Consider the following 19,315-nt stretch of genomic DNA (forward strand, 5'->3'; position numbering starts at 1 on the left):
TATTTAAATTGAATATAAAATTATTTCTTTTAAATTGAGTGATTGTAAAGTGTATTTAGTTAGTTTTTTTTTATAATATGATATTAATATTAGTAAATTCAATAAATTGATAATTTTAATAATTAATAAATTTTTGATCCATCATGTGTATTAATTATTGAAGGGTCGACTGTATATAAAAAATGGATAAAAATAATAAAAATACAAACTTTGCTGAAATACTTCATCACTTGCAATTGATTTGCGCCACATCAGCAAATATCCCAACAAATATTTTAATTTGATTCGCACAAATCTACGACACGTGAATTCCATTCCTTTCTTCAGTTAATAAATATGCACCAATTATACATATTAAATATAACTTTAATAATACATCTTAAATACATAAAAAATACATATTAAATATAACTTTAATAATACATCTTAGATACATAAAAAATACATATTAAATAAAATATAAATAAATACATCTCATATACATAAAAAAGGGTTAATTACATATAAAATCACCATCTTTACACGAATTCTTAAAAATAACACGACCTTTAAAACGTGTCAATTCAGGGCATCATCTTTTATTTCTTTTCAAAAACAACATGGACACGTTTTTAGATAAAATTTTGCTGACTTGGACACCCAATAGGAGTGTCACATGTCATGCCACGTCAGCAAAAACGCCATTAAAAATGTGTCATTGTTGTTTTTGAAAAGAAATGAAAGGTGGTGCCCTGAATTGCCGCGTTTTAAAGGTCGTGTTATTTTTGCAATTTCGTGTAAAGGTGGTGATTTTATATGTAATTAATCCTAAAAAAAATAATTATACAGTTTTAATAATACATCTCAAATACACAAAATAATTACATATTAAATACAGGTTTAAATGAATACATCTCAAATACACAAATAAAACATATCAAATACAGTTTAATAACACATCTCAAATATACAAATAATATTTTTCTGGTCTGTTTAGGTTTGTTTAAAAAACGAACGTGTACCTTGTTTCTATTTTTTGCGGGCTTTATATAGGTCTACGCTTATTTCTGAATCTCCAACTGTATCTTGCTTATGCACATGTCAAAAAACTGTGTGATACAATATATGAAAATATGTAAAAAAAAAATTGAACATTTTATTTTTTTGTTTTTACATAAAAATTTATTTCAAAAACAGTCGTGATACATCTAAAAAACATCTCAAATACATCTAAAAAATATCTCAGATACATTATAAGAAAACAGTACATTAAACTTCTTATACCTAAGACACGTATCTACTACAAACAAAATGAAATAACATAGAAAAAAATACACAAATAGTAACATACAAATATATATCACCGAATGACTAATACATGTATGATCATACATCTCTGAAATACTGTTAAAATATGATATATATATTCTCGATACATAAATAATACGTATTATAATATGATCAGCTTACAAAAGACTATCGTTACTAAGGAATTTATCAATAATTAATTTTTTTTAGAAGACATCAACTTAAAATTATGATGCTGATTTAAATTAAGAAAACCATATCACAATAATTAATTAAGATTAAAAAAATGGCCGCATAAATATTTATAGTAATTTGAGAAGTAGTTGCCCATTATCATCACTTAATTAAGAAAAAGATGATAAAAAATTAAAGATGTAGTATAACTAAATCTAAATGATTATTTAGATAAAATGCACAATTTTTAATAATGACATAATTGAAAGGACCATGGCATTAAAACGATATAAAACTATAACTTCAAAGGCTTTCCATAACTTTTCCCAACTCCTCAAATAACTCAGTATTTCACACTCACCGTTACCATCTTCATCATTCATTTCTGTAACTCTTCCTCTGTAACTCAACACAACACAAAACAAAATCATCTCCAGACCTTTAAAAACCTAACAATGACGGAAAAAATAGTATATATCGTATTCCATGAATATGATATCTATCTAGTGTGATGTATGAAATATTCTATCTAATAACCTAACCGGTAATTTGCTGATGATTATGATAATAATTGTTCTACTACCTATATTTCTGCACCGTCTATCTATTTTATGAAAAAATATTAGACGTTAAGCAAAAATAAAAATTAAGAAAATTATATATTGTTCGAAGCTAAAAATTTAGGATAAGAAAAAAAAGAGGTTGATCCAAATAATGTTAAAATCACATATGTGCCTGTTAATGAAAGTAAGAAAAGAAATCAAAAATTCAAAAGTTAAAATAATGACAGCTAATGAAAGAAAGAATGGAAAAGAAGACAGCAAGATGCTCATGTGTTTAGTGTAAATAATTATTATTATTATTGGCTCTTTAATATAAACAGAAACTTAGCATTAATAAAAACAATTAGGCCGCATAGTATTTTTATAACAAATCATCGTAATTAGCTCATTTGTGTAATTTTTCCAAATAAATTTGTAAGTTTCAATTTTACACCACCCAACCAATCAATAATGACGACTTACAATTTCATTATAATAAGAAAGGTATTCACAAGGAAACGAAAAAGAATAAAGAAGCTGCAAATTATGAGTACAAGAAAATTACATGTTTACATGCATGTTTACAAAGGTTATTTTTCATGTAGAAGAATGTTTCATTGCCTGTCAAGGCAATAAGAAAACTAAATCTAGGATATTATATAACAGACGATTCAAATTTTCCTGCCAGCCCTTCTGCAGAAACCATGCAATTTAAATAAATACATGAAATTTGAGGTCAATTCTTTATATTTTTTTGTCTCAGAAATAGTCCTCCTAAAGCTATGTACCTAGCATTTAAAATCATCTCTCACCTCCGCCGTCGGCTTCTCTCTGCCTGCGCCTCCTACCTGAACGTCCCAAAAGCACCCTACCATGGCGGCGAAGTCGGCTTACAAGGGATAATCCTCCATCACCGTGGTCATTGTCACTGTCATTGTCATTATCATTGTCGTCATCTGATGAATTCAAACTACTGACAGACAAAGTGTGGCGAGTATCAACAGCACTCTCATTCCCACTGGACCTCTCAGGCTGTCTCAGCCGTCTGCCCATACCATCACCAGATGGTCCAAATGCATGCAACAGTAGGAAGACATTCACCAGGTTTCGATCAAAACCAGCATCGTTCCTCCCTGCAGCATCTGCATCAAATTCCCGGTTTTCTTCATCGGAATCAAAACCATGATTGTCTCCCTCTATTACATAATCTCCAAAAAACATTGCCCCGGGCATTGTGGATCTTATCGTACTAATTACATCATCATGTTCACGGTCCCTCTCGATCCTTCTAAATTTCTGCTCAAGAATTGGATCAACTTCACGTGGCCTTGCAGATGGGTGAGCTGTCTTCATGTGCTTCCGTAGCTCCTTAAAAGCTCCAACAAATGAACAGTCATCTTGCATACAGTTCCTCTTTTTGGCATTAAGAAAATCTCGTGCAGGTTCCACCACAGTCCACCCTTTCACCTGTCCCCTGCAAAGTGGACATGCAAGCTCTGTCGCTTCGCACTTGTCATCTGAAGACAGAATTGGGTTTTCAGCAGTAATATCGGATGAGTTCCCTTTAGCATAAGCCTTTTTATATTGGTCAAGGCAATTAGAGTACCGAAAACTAGTTCCACACATGTAGGGGCGGCAACCCTTGTCATGAGATGAACAAAGTAGAAGAACAGCATTGTGTGGGCACTCCATGCACACAGAACAAGTTACATCTTCCCAATCTTTCTTATCCAACGCCTCTGAAGATCTCTTCATGTACAAGTCCTCTCGATCACATGATGGCAGTGGGTATGGTGTCAGCCTGAACTGTCGGGAAGCCATCCCACGTCGTCCCCTGCTACCTTTAGCCATTTCCAATGAAACCTGAAACCCGAAGATGCAATAACTAATGTCATCCTTTCAGATGCATAACCAAAATAATTACAAGTATATGCAAAATAGAAACTCTTAAAAGCAAATCAAATTATAGAATGCACTATAATTACATAACTATCTGGGACAAACTCTGAATGCTTCTGCCACTTGTCAAGGGAACACAAATGTAATCTGAGAATTACTATTCTGAGAAATTTATAAACACCAACAACAAAAACTGCATTCTCAGTAATATCATGGAAAGAACAAAGATAATGAAAATAAAATTAACATGTTTCTTCACAAAAGGAATTCTAGTGTTATACAAACTTCCATCCATATAGTGAGCAAGTCTCGTCTAATGGCTTTTGTTTCCAGCGTGAGGCAGTTGTCGGGAGGTGGGAAAACAATAATAAAAGCCCCTAAATGTCAAACCATCTTCATTTTCAAAAACAAAATATATCTTTCACTACACTATAAGCTTATTTAACCCTATTGAAAAAGACATCCAAAACCAACCGTATATTTGAATACTTCAGTAGATAATCCATTTAAGAATGTCAACCTTAACATTTCTACTTCGAAGACATTAAAAGTTAATAAATAAAAAGCCACCACTATGAAAATTGTTGATAACTAAATGCCATTTTCTATAAAACATCGCTTGCAATGGTCATTCATATATAATTTTGTTAATTCAACAAAGTATATGTGAATGGCTGCATATGGTAATGATTTCGTCAATTGAATCTTACAATGTGTTTTACAGGGTAAACATTTTTTCATAGCAAATGCTCAAGAAAAAGGTACAAATTCTTTCAGCCCTCTCCTTCTAACATCCAGCACAAGATGAAAAAATGTTTAAATTATGGAAGGAGCTGGAAAAGTACTACGGGACAATCAGATATGAAATATGCACAGTTTGCTTCTAGAAAAACAAGCTGAGACCACATATCACAAATCCTACGCCTCCATCTCTTAACAAATGCGGGAACACCGACGCGTCCACTGGTTCAGAGTCAAAACAAACTAAGCAGAAGCAAAACTACATAATAAGACTTATCAAGCTCAGATTAACAAATGTGGGAACACCAACGCGTCCACTGATTCAGAGTCAAAATAAACTAAGCAAAAGCAAAACTACATAATAAGACTTATCAAGCTCAGATTAATGAATACCCTCTTCTAACGCACATGACTAAAAACAAGTGGCAACAAGCCTTCATATAGGCATCCTGTTATTCGCCAAAATTAGCTGCTATGCTGCTAAATCTGAATGACAGATCTCCAATCTATCCAACAAAGAAACATCTCCAAAAGCAGCGTTAAAGAAATGCGGCACCTACCAAGCAGATTACCACCACTGTAGCTTGAAGGCCTAAGACGCTTTCTAAGAATACTCAATAGCATTTTAACCAGTAATTGCACGAGGATGGGCCTGAGAGAGATTCAAAAATTTGACATGCAACATAGAGATCAAATGATAGAATGAAAAGTTTTACAAGAATCATCTTAGGTTCTTTGAGAGACAAAAAGGAATAGGTACTTAAAACATTCACAAAAAGGCACAAGTACACATAATTAGCAATAGAAGGTTCATAGAAACAGATTTTTACCATAGGCGTCAATGGAACAAATGGAAATATTTTGTCAAAACATCCTAAGTACCTTGAGATGCAGTAAGCAACTCAAAGAAAGGATCAACTAGGAGCCAAATCCTACACTATCAGTGTTGAAGACTGATAAACCACAACAATAATGCGCTAAGCAGCATAGATTTAAATCGCAGTAACAGCCGCAATCGCGGCCACGGCTGTATATAGTGGATATATATCAGTAACAGCTGTAAGCCTGTAGCGTTAAATAACAGTCCATTGAGGCAAAAAAATTTAAAAAAAATTGTAAAGTATGTGGAATTACCAATTTTTGAAGTTAAACGAAAATTGACTGTACATATATCTAATAAAAAGAATTTGAAAAGATATAAATCAATGTTTAATTCATTATTTTATACTATAATAGAATATGTATTATTATTGTGTTAGTAATAAAATATAGTATGTTCATGATAGATATACAAGACAGTAAAATATAATTAGAATATACTATATTCATAATACAAAGTATAATAGAATAAATATCAATAAAATGATTCTTTTACCTGTGCAAAATATGATAACGATCAGATAACAGTGAAAACAGTAACAGACAGCTTAAAATCTTTTAGATAACTGTCTTTACATAATGTAACAGCATTAATTTAAAACCATGTACGCAGGTTTGTTGTTCAACCAGAGGTCAAAAGTCTCCACAAGTAGCTCAAGCAAAATTTTAAAAAAATTCTTTCAGATTTTTTTTAAATATTTCTTACAAACAAAAAGATGTAAAGCTTTTAATGCCAATTAAAAACAATGCATGCCATGCCATACATATATAATAAGAAAACAAATCTTGAGTTTGAAATAAGGAACTCAAATATCTAAATTATAATGAAAAACTTTAGCAAACTATTGAAACAAGAATAAATAAAAAAATTTAGAAAATAATATCGATAAAAAGATAAAAAAAATTAACACTTGGATTTAAGCACATCTCATAAAAGAAAGTTCAAATTTATCAGCACACTTGTGACGAAAAACATGCATAATTCTAAGTAAACTTATGCATAAAAGCATAAAGGACAAAAAAGGTGCAAATTAATCATAACACAGTCAATGACCGCACGGATCCAAGAACAGATGTTACAATCTCTTGCATATGTATGATGAAAAGTTTCCATCACAACAACAATTAGCCTTAACATTCCTTTAATTTTAAATAGTAACAAATTTATCAGACAATAGGCAGGTTAATAAAAATGTATCTCAGAACCATAACAGACAAATTAATCATCTTTTCAAAAAAAAAAAACATGATTCTTCAGTTTACAAGCTTTCCGCTAAACGATCTATCATATTAATCAAGATGCCGCCAAACAACTCTACTCCCAATGAAAACAGCTACTCAATAATCAATGGCATTGCATGATCAATCTCACTGCACATAAACTAAGGACCTGGTTGACAACTTAAAGGAACCCACATCACCGAAGTGCTGAATGATGTCTCCAATAGAACACATGATGGCGTAGACCAAAAGCGGCAGAAAATACTAAAGAGGGAGCTTATGAATCAAAAAAATGTTGACTGAACCTGTATCAATGTACAGAGTGGTACAAAAAGAGCACAATACAAGAAGAAAAAAGAATATTCGACACGGCATTATCTGAAGATCTCTATGATTGAGCCAAGTGTGCCTGATTTGCACAGACAGCATCCACAGTTCTAGTAATGTAATTCAAGACACATTTAAAGTTTATCCAGATGTGTGTTTAATAGTATACCCGCCATCAAACTAATAACAATGTCATCTTTTTAAGAAAGACAATTTCTTAATTGTGATGATTATACATTTTGGAACTTACTAGGAAATTACACCTCAAACTTGACTTAGACACCGTTTCCAATGGCATCTAGCCACCATCAAGACAAGAAATTTCTCAACCACCATTTCAAATAGACCCTTTAAATCTCCATCAATTTCACTAGCATCGAAGAATTAGACTCTGTCACAAGATCAACCATACTTGGGACCATCGCAATTCAATCAAAGAACACAAGAGTTGCACCCAAAAAAAGTAAAAATACTGAATTCAATTGCACTCATAACAATTTGATGCATTAAAACAATTTCAGGATCTGAACCGGATAAGTTTATGAATAAACAGTACCGAAAACACTTTACGAAAGCAAATCAGGGTGCACTCACAAGAGAATTGAAAGTAAAAACTCACTGATAGAAATAGAAAAGATATCAAAACCATGAAATTACCTGTAATTGAAATTCGTGTGAGTGGCAGTAAATCTAAATCGAAATGAGAGAATGAATTGAAAGCACCAAACTGTATATCTGAAACACAAATATAAAGAAAAACATTCACCATCAAAACAAGCAACCAATAATAATGCCAAAGTCAGAGATTCAATTAAAGTAATAAAACACCCAGATTCTAATTACAACGTGGTTTAGCTAATTAATCACGCTAAACCTGACAGCCAAGCTAATCAATTTAAATAATCAAAAGAAAATAAAAGCCTAATATCTTACCCACATGCCTACTGACCTTGTTCTATCCAATCCCAGATCCAATTTTAATTTAATTATTGATTTATTCATTTAGAATAAAAAATTATAATCCTTTTTAATAATTAATTAAAAAAAACACGAAACCTAATCATTTTTCACTTAAAGCTGCAAACTTTACACACTGTTTGATAAATTACACCAAAAAAACGAGAATTCAGACAATTAATTCAAGACATACCTAGAAACTGAGCGAAATTAATTGAGAAAAGGGAAAAATTGAAGAATTTTGGGGGATAATATAAGTTAGGGCTGGGTGTTGTTGATTTTGGGAGGAAATTGAATCGGAAAATAAGGCGAGGAGATCGAGAGAATGAATTAATAAGGGCGGGAGTGGAAGTTTTGTTATCTCTTCATATTCATTTCCATTAATTTTAATGATGAAAGAGCTTTTTCATCGGACTCACTTATACGCCATCTATTCTTTGCTTTTAACTTCTTTCTTAAATTATGTGCCCTTCTTTTATTTGATGAGGGAGGAATTTTGGCTTAAAGCATTTTTTGATTCCTAAATTTAGAGATAATGTATATTTGGATTCCTGCACTATATTTGTTTTTGCAGATTGAGTCCTTGCATTATAAAATGTCTAACTAAGTCCTTCGTTAGCAAGGAACATCTACTTTAAGTCCTTCAGCGTGTGCGAGTTAACATAATATTAACGGTGTGTAACTATTGATGGATATGCATTTACTAAAAAAATAATTGTCATGTAATCTGCTCATGTGAAATTGTACTTGTATGTTGTGACACATTTCTGCAATGGAGCTTCGAATATGACTGGCCACTCTTACCCACCACTGCTCTGGTTTTTACCGCATCACTAGAATCACAGACTCCACAATGATCGCCAAATTAGTTCAGACCATCATGCACGGTTTGGAAATAATAATGTTGTGTTGGCGACACCTCAAGATAGCCACCCTGGGAATTGGTTTGATGGACAACAATCACACCAAAATCAGATAATCATCAAACAAAAAAGACTCGTCAATGGTAAAAAAAACAATAGACGGTGATTTAAATTTACCAGTGCACCTATTCTGGACAAGTTTTCGGGGTCCCGTTCGCCCAGACTTATGGCAGGACTCTATTCTGGACAAGTTTTGAAATAAGTGTAGAGTCGCCACCTAGCTCAGTTAGGAAGTGCCTTTTATATCGACTCGATAATCTTACTCGCTTATGGGTAAAATAATCGCATGCAGACCAAACACCGGGTTCGTGGACCTCCCCAAGACTCATGTGCATGGCTTATTAACCTCCATTTTATTTACTTACTTAATGCATCTATATCATCTCATCATATATTGCAATTCACGGGATATAATGCTGGAAACGTAAACACATATAAAAGCGGTAAACACGTTAGACACGCATAAGACTTGATCTGAGCTATCAAGTAGCGATTACTCCTAACATTCATCTAAATCTTGGTTTATTTAATCATCAGGGACTCCCAAGCACATGAAGTCTCTGTGAATTGAAATAGACATACAAGGTGAGGGATAATTTTGAACCTCGTTGACATGAGCGTCTGGCGCTCGCCACGTTTTGACCGTCGGTGTGGTCAGAACTAGTTCTCGGGTAGAGCATAGAAGTTTTTCGTCTCGTCAATATGGTTCCACTGGCTTGAACCGGGATTGATTCCAAGTTTGGGTGGACCCAGAACCTGGTCTGGAATTTGTTGGGGTTGAAGATGTTGGGCTCATGGGCCCGGTTTATACTATTAGTTATAACTTTGGGCTCTGAAGCCCAAATTACACTGGGTCTGGCCCATTACAAAGCATAAAGTTAAACTACATAAAAAATCCTAAATCTGGGTTCAAACTGAACCTAATTCCGAGCTCAAACAAACCTGAAAACTTAAAAACAAATTCGATCGAAGCTGGAAGGATCTGGAAACGCGATTCTGGAAGCAGGAAAGGACGAACTGGGCGCTAGTTGCAGTGCCGGCTACGCCATTTCAGGCTGGTGACGGTGCTAGTCCACACCGGCGGTGCCAATTCATGCAGGGGCAGCAGTTTGGTCATTTTTCATTCGTTCATTATTCGGTTTTCATGCAAAAAACATTAAAGATATTAAACGCAAAGAGAAAGATATATAAACATCTTGGAATCGATCTAAAATGATTAAACAAGCATTAAACACCTCAAATCATGCTTTTCTAAAGCAGTTTTAATGGCAAGATGACAGGCACGCCAAGAACATAAAAAGAGGCAATTTTAATTCTAACATGCTACCTAAGTGCTGGATTTAAATAATTTTATATTTTAACAGATTAAAACATTATGACATACCTAAAACATGCTCCCTAATCCAATTACTTCATGGCAAAAACATTAAAACATCAGTTATTATAGAGACACGACAATTATGGCAAAACAATCAAAATCAACCAAAATATACAATTCTAAATATGCAATTTGACTGACATGATAATAAAAGTGATATAGACACACATAGGGTCCTCATAAGTACCGTTCTGAGTCCTTGGCTTGTTTACTAGAAAAATGGATGTGAAATCCAGCTTCAGTTTTTGTGCAAGATTGTGTTCTTGAGTGATTCTAGCATTTTAGCTTTAGTTTGATCGACTAGTGTGTGTATGTGTGTGTGTAGGGTGTAGGGTTCGGACTGGCTCTTCTAATTCTAGGATTTGGTACGTGCTTTGGTGGTTCGAAATTACTGACATTTGGTTAGGCTGTTTAAGAGTGGTATTTATATGGGTGAGGTAAAGCTAGGGTTAGCTAGAGATGGAGTTTTGTCAAGAGTGTCTAAGTGTGTGAAGTGATGACTCCTTTTCAGTGTTTGGATTAGGTAAACCTCTTTTTAAATTCGGATTTATTCTTAAAGGTTAAGCAACGTGTGTCAAAAAGTCCATTTTAGTGCCTGAAAATGCTTAAAAAGTCCCTTAGATTTGGGTATGGTCAATTTCAGCTTGTCAAACTTGTAAATTGGCCCATAAACTTTTAAGACATTGCAATTAGTCCAATTTTTGGACTTATACTACAATCTCTTTGGATTTTTATAAGCTATTTACGGATAATTACGCCTTAATCCTCCAAGTTCGCAACTATGCACTGATTACGTCTGCTTAGATTCCAACAAACAAATCGATAACTCGTCATCGGGATGATTTTTTTTATAAAAATCATCATTGGACGCTGTAGTCCCATTTGAAAGTTATGAAGTGTCAACTGAGGAATGGAATGAATGTTAAAGTTTTTTAAAAACTTCTTTCTATATTTGCTGTTGTGTGTATTTCAGGCAACTCCTCGCATCAGGCGACTCCTCACCTAAGAAGCAGATGCTCCTCGTTTTTCCGAGGAGTCGTTTGATGCGAGAAGCTGATCTGCTCCTCAAGCGAGGAGCAACAACTCCTCGCTTGAGGAGCGGCAGCTCCGAGGAGCTGCTGCTCCTCCCCTGAGAAGATTTCAGGAGAGGAGGAGGATTTCCTCCTTCTCGTCTGAAAATAAAAAAAATTCAAAAAAGATTGCCGGTTTCGGTGGCGGGTTCGTAAATCAGATGAGTACGGTGGTGGGCCAGAATTTATTTATTTAATAAAAAAATTAAAAACAATTAATTTTTAGGATTTATTTGCACATTTTTAAAGTTAAAAGGACTTGTTTGTATTGTTTTAAATATAAAAAATATGATATAACCCTTCTATTTAATTGTTTTTAGTGTTTTCATCCTTAAATTAATTAATTTTACAATTTTTTTAAAATTAGGGTAGAGATGAAATCTAAAATTTCGAAATAGAGTACAATTAAAAAAATTCCTATACCGGGATATAAACGAAAAAAAATACAACGTGGACTCATGGAGAATTTTTAAGTGATTAGGCTTAGTAATTACTAAATTAAACCCATTAGCTAGTTGAGGTTAAGTAATGTAATTTGACATTTACCGACGCGCGACACATGGACACACTGCACAAACTTCCCAATATGCATGCTATGATCCTACAACTCTACGCTCTTTAAGCTAGTTTGATAAACACACGTATTTGGTGTAGCGGTGAGTAGATGACACGTGACAGTCAAGTTTGTTGGAGAAAGAGGACGCGTGCAGTATGACACGATTGGGAGAATTGTGGGAAAGTAACCGTCTTGAGTTAACGAATTCACGTGGTAGTGACGGCTCTTCACGTTTGGCTGTTTATTGGGTTCTTAGGACAATTTTTTTTTTTTGAAAATGTTCTTAGGACAATTTGGTTTGGTGTATCTAACTTTCACGTTAAAGATTAGCAGAATGTACAATTAAGCCCTTCAATTTTGATGAAAGATTATTTATATTCTTAAACTCTAATTTGGTTCATTTTGACCTTTAAATTTACTAGTTTCGCATTACGTGCTATGCACGTGGCTCGTAACGTAACTCGTCAATGAACATATTAGTAAATTTATTATAATTATATCAAATTTTTTATTTATAATTAATATTAAATTAGTTAAGAATTTTTGTAAAAATAAATATAATATATTCAGTTATTAAATTTTTCCATACTGAATTTATTATTCTTTTGATTTTATAATAAACATAATTAAACAATTAACTTAATTTTATTAATAATATCTTTGAAAATAATAAGATAGAAATTTAAATAATACTATATTGACCAAATACAATATTTTAATTTTATAGTTCAATCAAACTAAAAGATAGGTATTCCTACTAATTTGAAGATAATTTAGTTAATTTTTACATACTTAAAACTAAATTAGAGATAATTTAGCTACCTATTCTAATTAGTACTTTAATTATAATAGTGATTAATTAAATAACTAATTAGTTAATGACTATAAAACCTTTATTTAGTAGTAAACTATAAAGGATTATTCAGTAAATTTGCATGTCCCTCCCCCCATCCGTGCTTTTATATATAGTATAGATAAAATTGGTGCATCCATTAATAAGATTAAAAATTAATTATGGATTTTTATAATTTATATGTTATTAATGATATAAAAAAGCTTTTTTCCCCACTAAATAAAAATTATTATTTTTTTATTTAATTTATAGTAATTGTTAATAACTTTTTAAAATCAAAACCGTTAAAAAAATACTCTTTGCACGAAATCAACTTATGAAAAAATTCAAAACGTTTCGCCAAAAAATATACGATGACCAACGACCCGCCAGAGCTCAGAAAATTTAGGTTAGAAAATTTGAAAATTGAATTATAGATTTAAAAAATTAGGTTAAAAAATATAATTGAAGAAAATAGAAATGTGATGGAATTAATTAAAGAATTAACAATAGAGTTGGAAATTGATGAATCAAATTGAGTCCCAACTCAATTTAGAGTGTTTATCCCACACAACACAACACGTCAATTTTACAATAAGCCAATAATCATTTGCGATAGGAAATTGTTATTTATTGTTTATTTTTTATAATTAAACATTTGCATATATATGATTAACGCTTCATTGATTTGTTGCACGAATGACGTGGCGTAACCGTTACATTGTATAATTATTCCTCAATTTATGTCTTCTCTTTGATTGCTGGGCCTGGTGCATTTAATATGCATCTGTCCCGTTTCATCTATTTTATGTAAACAGATGAAAACAGTGGGGGCCAAATGTTCTTTTTAAATTTAAGTCGTTTTGGTCTCTAAAAAATTAAAAGAAAGGACCGAACGACTGTCGTTTGGTCCTTTTAAAAACAGAAAAAAAGGTTTCTTTCTTCTTCCTTAGCACAGCCACACAAGCACAACTCCACGTTTTTCTTTTCTCCGGCAGCCATGGATGAAAGTTTGCAGACCAGCGCCGGAATTTATCGGTCCTCCAGGCTTTCGGCGGCAGCCCGAGCTCGAGCCTACCCGAGCCTGAAGGTAGATCCGCCTCTAGGCGTCCACCCCGCAAACTTTTAAAAAATAACATTTTTAGCATTTCAATTTTTTAAAGTATAGTAATTATAAATTTTACTAACATTCTAACTATTTAAACACACCCGAACAATTAACCCCCGAGGTTTGTAAAAATGGTCCATTTTAAACGAAGAGAACCCCATAATCAGGATATATCAAGTTTAGCAAAGCATCGCCAACTTTAGCCAAAATTCATGTCAATACATTAGAAATTAGCATTAATTTCTCTCTTAATCTTCAACCTTTACTATTTAATTATCCCAAACATTAGTTCTAATTATTATTTAAATGATTAAACACCACTTCTATTAGGCCTAAACCACATTAATTAGTCAACTAATAGCAACTTGTAGATGGAGTTGAAGCATAATGTCTGTCCACCACCTCAATCAGCTTGTTTGCTATAGCACTTGCATAAACTGAAGATCCTTCATATATCTGCACCATTTAAAACACATAAGAATCGAATTTAAACACTAAATGTTTGTCTTGAATTTCAATTTCGTACCGAAATTCAATTTATTATCAAAGTAGCAACGTAAATTTAATTTATATTTCAGACGATGATCCTTGAATAAATTTGCTGATGTGGCATATGATAATTGAAAATATATTTTAATTTCAGAATGCCACCTCAACATATATTCGTTGAATTTATCCAATTACCATCATTAGAAATGTAAATTTATGGTACCACTTTGATACTAATTAAAGTTTTGGTATCAAATTGTTACTAAGAGCTAAAATTTGATATCAACTTATAACCCACAAAACTAAATCAAAAGTAGGATGTGCATCAATTTGAACCGAACAGAATTTATTTTTTTAAATCGAACCAAACCCATATGAAGTAACTGGTCTGATTATTTCGATTCAGTTTTAGAATTTTCTTTATTATTAGAACTGAATCAAAATATCAAAAAAATTAAAATTTTATCTATAAATTTGGTTTGATTTATGCACACCCCTAATCAAGAGTATAAAATGTAATAGTGAACCTAACCTTGGTGTTAAACAAAAAGCTATAGTAGTCACCAATGTGACCACCAGCAACATGATGAAGATCAAGCTGAAGTTCATCAAGAACTTTAGACACAAACAGCAAGCAATTGATCTTCTTTCTTTGAACAAGTTTGATCGTAACTTCATCGTCGATTATACGAACATCGACTTCCGTATCCTTCGATTTCCTCTGAAGCCAAGAGCTTCTCAATGATCCATTGTTGAAGGATTGATCCGGGTCGACAAGAGGTCTAATGACAGAAGAAGTTTCATTGCCATTATTACCATTATTATTACCAATTGATGAATCCTCTTCAGTTGTCTTCTGCCTCTTGCTCCTTTCTTTAGCACATCTCTTTTTCTCCACTAGTATTTTCAGCTCATTCACAGTTCTTAGAAGCTCCTTGATATACTCAATTGCATCTCCAACCACAGAAGCTCTATCATTCTAACTCATCAACAATTTACATAACATAAATCACAATTAGCCCATAATTTAACCAATTTACATAGCATAAAACACAATTAGGCTAACAAATATACACAACTTCTATTTCAACACATTTAGGTCTAGTCTATATTGCATGAAAACAGAAATGCTGAAATGAAAAACGAATTTTTTTAAAAGAAGATTAATCACAATAGCCAAAAAAATTAAAAATAATTCAGTTTTAAGTATAAATTTAGACTCCATATATAGTACGTACGAAAATGAAAAAGGTGAAATGGAAAAATGGCAAAACAATATTAGTTACGAGAACACATTATAAATGTAAAGTTTTAGAGTTTCAAAAGCGAAATTGCAAACCAAAACAAAATGTTGAAACATAAAATTTGAACAATTTCAATTAAACATAGGATTTAGTCATTAAAATTATACATTTTTGTAATATCATATGTGAGTAAATATAAGGAATAAAAAAGGAAGTACCTTTGTAGGATTTGGAACCAAGTTCCTCAAAGCTTGATACTTATCATTAAGATGCTGTCTCCTTTGTCTCTCAGTAGCAAAATGTTTAGTCATTTTACCAGCATCTCTCCCTTTACCCATACAAGCCATATCCCAAGTAAAATCCAGCACCCCATTATCAAACTGCTGCTCCCCATCACCACCATCTTGGTACATTCCAACTCCACCACCACCACCACCTCCACCTCCCTCAACATGCTCATCACCACCGCCACCACCCCCGCCGAACAAAGAACTCCCCCTCGAGCCAGGTAGCGAGTACCCATGCGGCGGGAGGGACTGAAACAAGTCGCGAAAAGACGGAGGTTGCGGCGGGAGATTCAAGTGAAAAAGCGGGTCGTACAGCATAGAAGAAGCTGAAGCTGCATCAGCCATGGGTAGGTCACCCACAAACCCTAATGGGTTTGTGTTATGATTAGGGTTTGTGAAGGAGATTGAAGAATTTGAGCATCTGGGTAAGTGAAGAAGATTGAGAAGATCAGGTGTTTGAGGAAATGCGGATGAATCTTGGTTAAAATTCAAAACCTGGTTACAATGATCTTGCATTAAATGGGTATTAAAACAACCCATTTGCTGGTTTTGAAGCTGGATTTCCATGGCAGCAGACACATCATCTTGATGATGATGATGATTATAAGAGAGTTCATGATCATGAGTTGGAATCTTGTTGTTATTATTATTATTATGATGTTCTTCATAGCTGTTATGGCTGTTGGTTGAGCTACCTGCCATGAGAGGCTGTGGTGGAGTTTGCAAAGCTTGACAGAGCCCATCATCGGCTCCTTCCACCATGGAATTGGGGTCAAAACAACCAGTTTCTTCATACATGTTGTTCTTGGATCTACCCACCTAGAAAAAAACAGAAAAAAACAAGAGAAATTAATGGGTGTAAGAGCTGATAAAGTTAAATTAAAGAGGCAAGAAAAACTTACTAGTAAAGGAAAACCCAATGAAGAATTTGTTGTAATTTTTGGGTAAGTTAGTGAGAGATTTGGAGAAAATGGAAATGAAATGAAAGGGTAGGTAGGAGAGAAGGAGAGTTGAAACTGGAAATAGAAAGGAATTGAAAGATGGTGCATGCTATATGTGATGATTTCCTTTTCTGGTTGTTACTCTCATTCTTGTTTTTTTTTCTCTGGACCCCACTCATCTCTCCATAATTAAAAAATTAAAATTATAATAATAACTAGAGATATTTGCATAAATATCTATTTTTTTTTGCGGTAGTAGTGATTTAAACATATTATTTAAAACGTTGCATCATACAATGATTTTCATCAAAACGACATTTATTCTTTTTAATTTAGTGGAAAAATAAAAATAAACTATAAAATGTCAAATTTTTAAAAATAGAATGTGTAGTGCAGAGTTTTAAACAATGTGTTTAAATCATTATAAACGTAATAAATCAAAATTTAGTATTCAAATAATATTAATAATAACAAAAGGTTTCGGTTTGTTTTGTTTTGTTGTCTTTGGTTTTGTTTTTGTTTTCAAAAATGATTTCAAACAAAACTACTTGCATAAAATCCTTGTTTTAAAAAATTTGCGTATTACAATTAAAGATATTTATTGCTTCCTTTTAAGATGAAATGGGAATTTTTAAAGGAAATGCAAAAGGTATGAACAACCTTCATCCATGTTTAGGAGAATTATGTATTGAATTTATTAAATAAGTAAGAATAACATGCACAAGGAGTACATGTTTTGTTCTCTCTAATCTTTAAATACATTGTGCTAATTTAACGATTGACCTAAATTACTACTTCTGTTTGGTGCATGATTTATGTATTATTTGGATGGAGAATTTTTTAAACACGTAAATATATCAGATTTAGGGATTTAAAATTTATATAATATAAAATTTGTAGCTTCAAACATTTATCGTTTGGAATGGATATAAAAATAATGGACTTATAAATACATATCCATACAAAAAAAAATAACCATCCACTTAAAAATGCAATTTTAAATGATAGATTTTGATAAATAATGATTTTTTTTTAAAATTTACAATTTTTGATAAAAAAATTTATTCAGCTATTTTTGTGTGATTTAATTTAAATCTATAAAATTAGTAAAATAAGTTATTTTTGTTCATCTAATTTGATTATCTTCCACAAAATAAGTTATTTAAAACCCTCAAACTTCCTCACAAAGAAAAAGTTAAAAGGGATTGTACCATTATATTGACATGTGACCCACAAAAAAGGAAGTACAAAATCAGAGAATCAGGATCAACTTTGGTCAGTTGTTCTTCAAATAAATAAAAGTTGGTCTGTTGTTAGGAAGTACAATTTTGGACATTTTCATCAGGCAAAAGGAAAATTAAAGCATTTTGATTCTTTCTTGGCCAATGCCATAAAGATTTCTTGCTTTATTTTTTCTCCTTATGATTATCAAAACCTGGTAAAACCACATGATATGCCACATTTATACCTAAGATGGCTTATCTTAAAAAAAGAAAAAAGTACCATCTTTTTTTTTTTCAGGATTTGATCTGAGCATAGGGGTGTAAACGAGTTGGGCAACTCGTAAATTACTCGAGATCGACTCGAAAAAAGCTCGAAATCGGCTCGAAAAATTCGAGCCAAGATCGAGCTCGAGTAGTTTCATCTCGAGCCAGGTTCGAGTATCAATTACTGAGACTCGTGAGGATCGCGAGACTAAACGGGTCTAAATGAGCTTGTTATAAAATAACAATAATAATTTTATTATTATTATATTAAATTTTTACACCCCTAGATGAGCACAACTAGGAATGCTCATTTGATTCAAACCGAACCGAAATTTCCCTTTTAAAAAAAATTGAGTCCAATCGAATTCATAATTTTTCAACCTGAACTGACATATTACACTGAAACTTAATTGAACTTTATTATGGTCAAAACTAAACCGAACCACACATTTGGATTTTTATTATAATATTAAATTAAACCGAATTAAATTTGTCATTAAAAAATGGTTAATTACATATAAAATCACCACTTTTACATAAATTCTCAAAAATAACACCACTTTTAAAACGTATCAATTCAAGGCATCACCTTTCATTTTTTTTCAAAAACAACATGGGCACGTTTTTAGTTAAAATTTGGCTGACTTGGACATCCGATGGGAGTTCCACGTGTCATGCCACGTCAGCAAAAACGCCACTAAAAATGTGCCCATGTTATTTTTAAAAATAAATAAAAGGTGGTGCCCTGAATTGCCACGTTTTAAAGGTTGTGTTATTTTTGTAATTTTGTGTAAAGGTGGTGATTTTATATATAAATAAGGCCTAATTACTTAAAAAAAACCCACCTTGAAATAATTTTTCGTTTATACCCTGACCTAGAAAAAAGTTCATTTGTACCCTTTTTTGGTTTTTCGTTTTCAATTGTACCTCAAAATTTTATTTTTTGACAATTTAATTAATTAAAGGATGAAAA

At 32.5% G+C, this 19,315-nt stretch overlaps 2 protein-coding genes across 7 annotated transcripts; both read right to left on the reverse strand.

Moving 5' to 3' along the window:
• Positions 1 to 2,524: 2,524 nt before the first annotated feature.
• Positions 2,525 to 8,487, reverse strand: LOC126660705 (uncharacterized). 5 transcript variants are annotated; one of them, XM_050354347.2, is made up of 4 exons: positions 8,221 to 8,480; positions 7,728 to 7,805; positions 3,994 to 4,064; positions 2,525 to 3,866 (listed from the first exon to the last, which is right to left on the reverse strand). In XM_050354347.2, exon 4 carries the CDS (start codon positions 3,852 to 3,854, stop codon positions 2,805 to 2,807), a length of 1,050 nt encoding a protein of 349 aa, XP_050210304.1. In that variant the 5' UTR covers positions 3,855 to 3,866; positions 3,994 to 4,064; positions 7,728 to 7,805; positions 8,221 to 8,480; the 3' UTR covers positions 2,525 to 2,804. The 5 variants fall into 5 exon arrangements, 4 of the variants coding, with proteins under 4 accessions (XP_050210304.1, XP_050210303.1, XP_050210305.1 ...); XM_050354346.2 differs by having other exon boundaries at positions 3,989 to 4,064; XM_050354348.2 differs by lacking the exon at positions 3,994 to 4,064 and adding an exon at positions 5,204 to 5,295.
• Positions 8,488 to 14,016: 5,529 nt separating this feature from the next.
• On the reverse strand, positions 14,017 to 16,984 carry LOC126659755 (transcription factor bHLH91-like). Of its 2 annotated transcripts, none has more exons than XM_050353087.2 (4): positions 16,817 to 16,984; positions 15,846 to 16,733; positions 14,916 to 15,362; positions 14,017 to 14,350 (listed from the first exon to the last, which is right to left on the reverse strand). In XM_050353087.2, exons 1-4 carry the CDS (start codon positions 16,961 to 16,963, stop codon positions 14,249 to 14,251), a joined length of 1,584 nt encoding a protein of 527 aa, XP_050209044.1. In that variant the 5' UTR covers positions 16,964 to 16,984; the 3' UTR covers positions 14,017 to 14,248. The 2 variants fall into 2 exon arrangements, with proteins under 2 accessions (XP_050209044.1, XP_050209045.1); XM_050353088.2 differs by having other exon boundaries at positions 15,846 to 16,725; positions 16,817 to 16,864.
• Between the last annotated feature and the right edge of the window lie 2,331 nt (positions 16,985 to 19,315).

Source organism: Mercurialis annua, linkage group LG8 (genome assembly GCF_937616625.2).
Source record: "Mercurialis annua linkage group LG8, ddMerAnnu1.2, whole genome shotgun sequence".
Classification (NCBI taxonomy): Eukaryota; Viridiplantae; Streptophyta; class Magnoliopsida; order Malpighiales; family Euphorbiaceae; genus Mercurialis; species Mercurialis annua.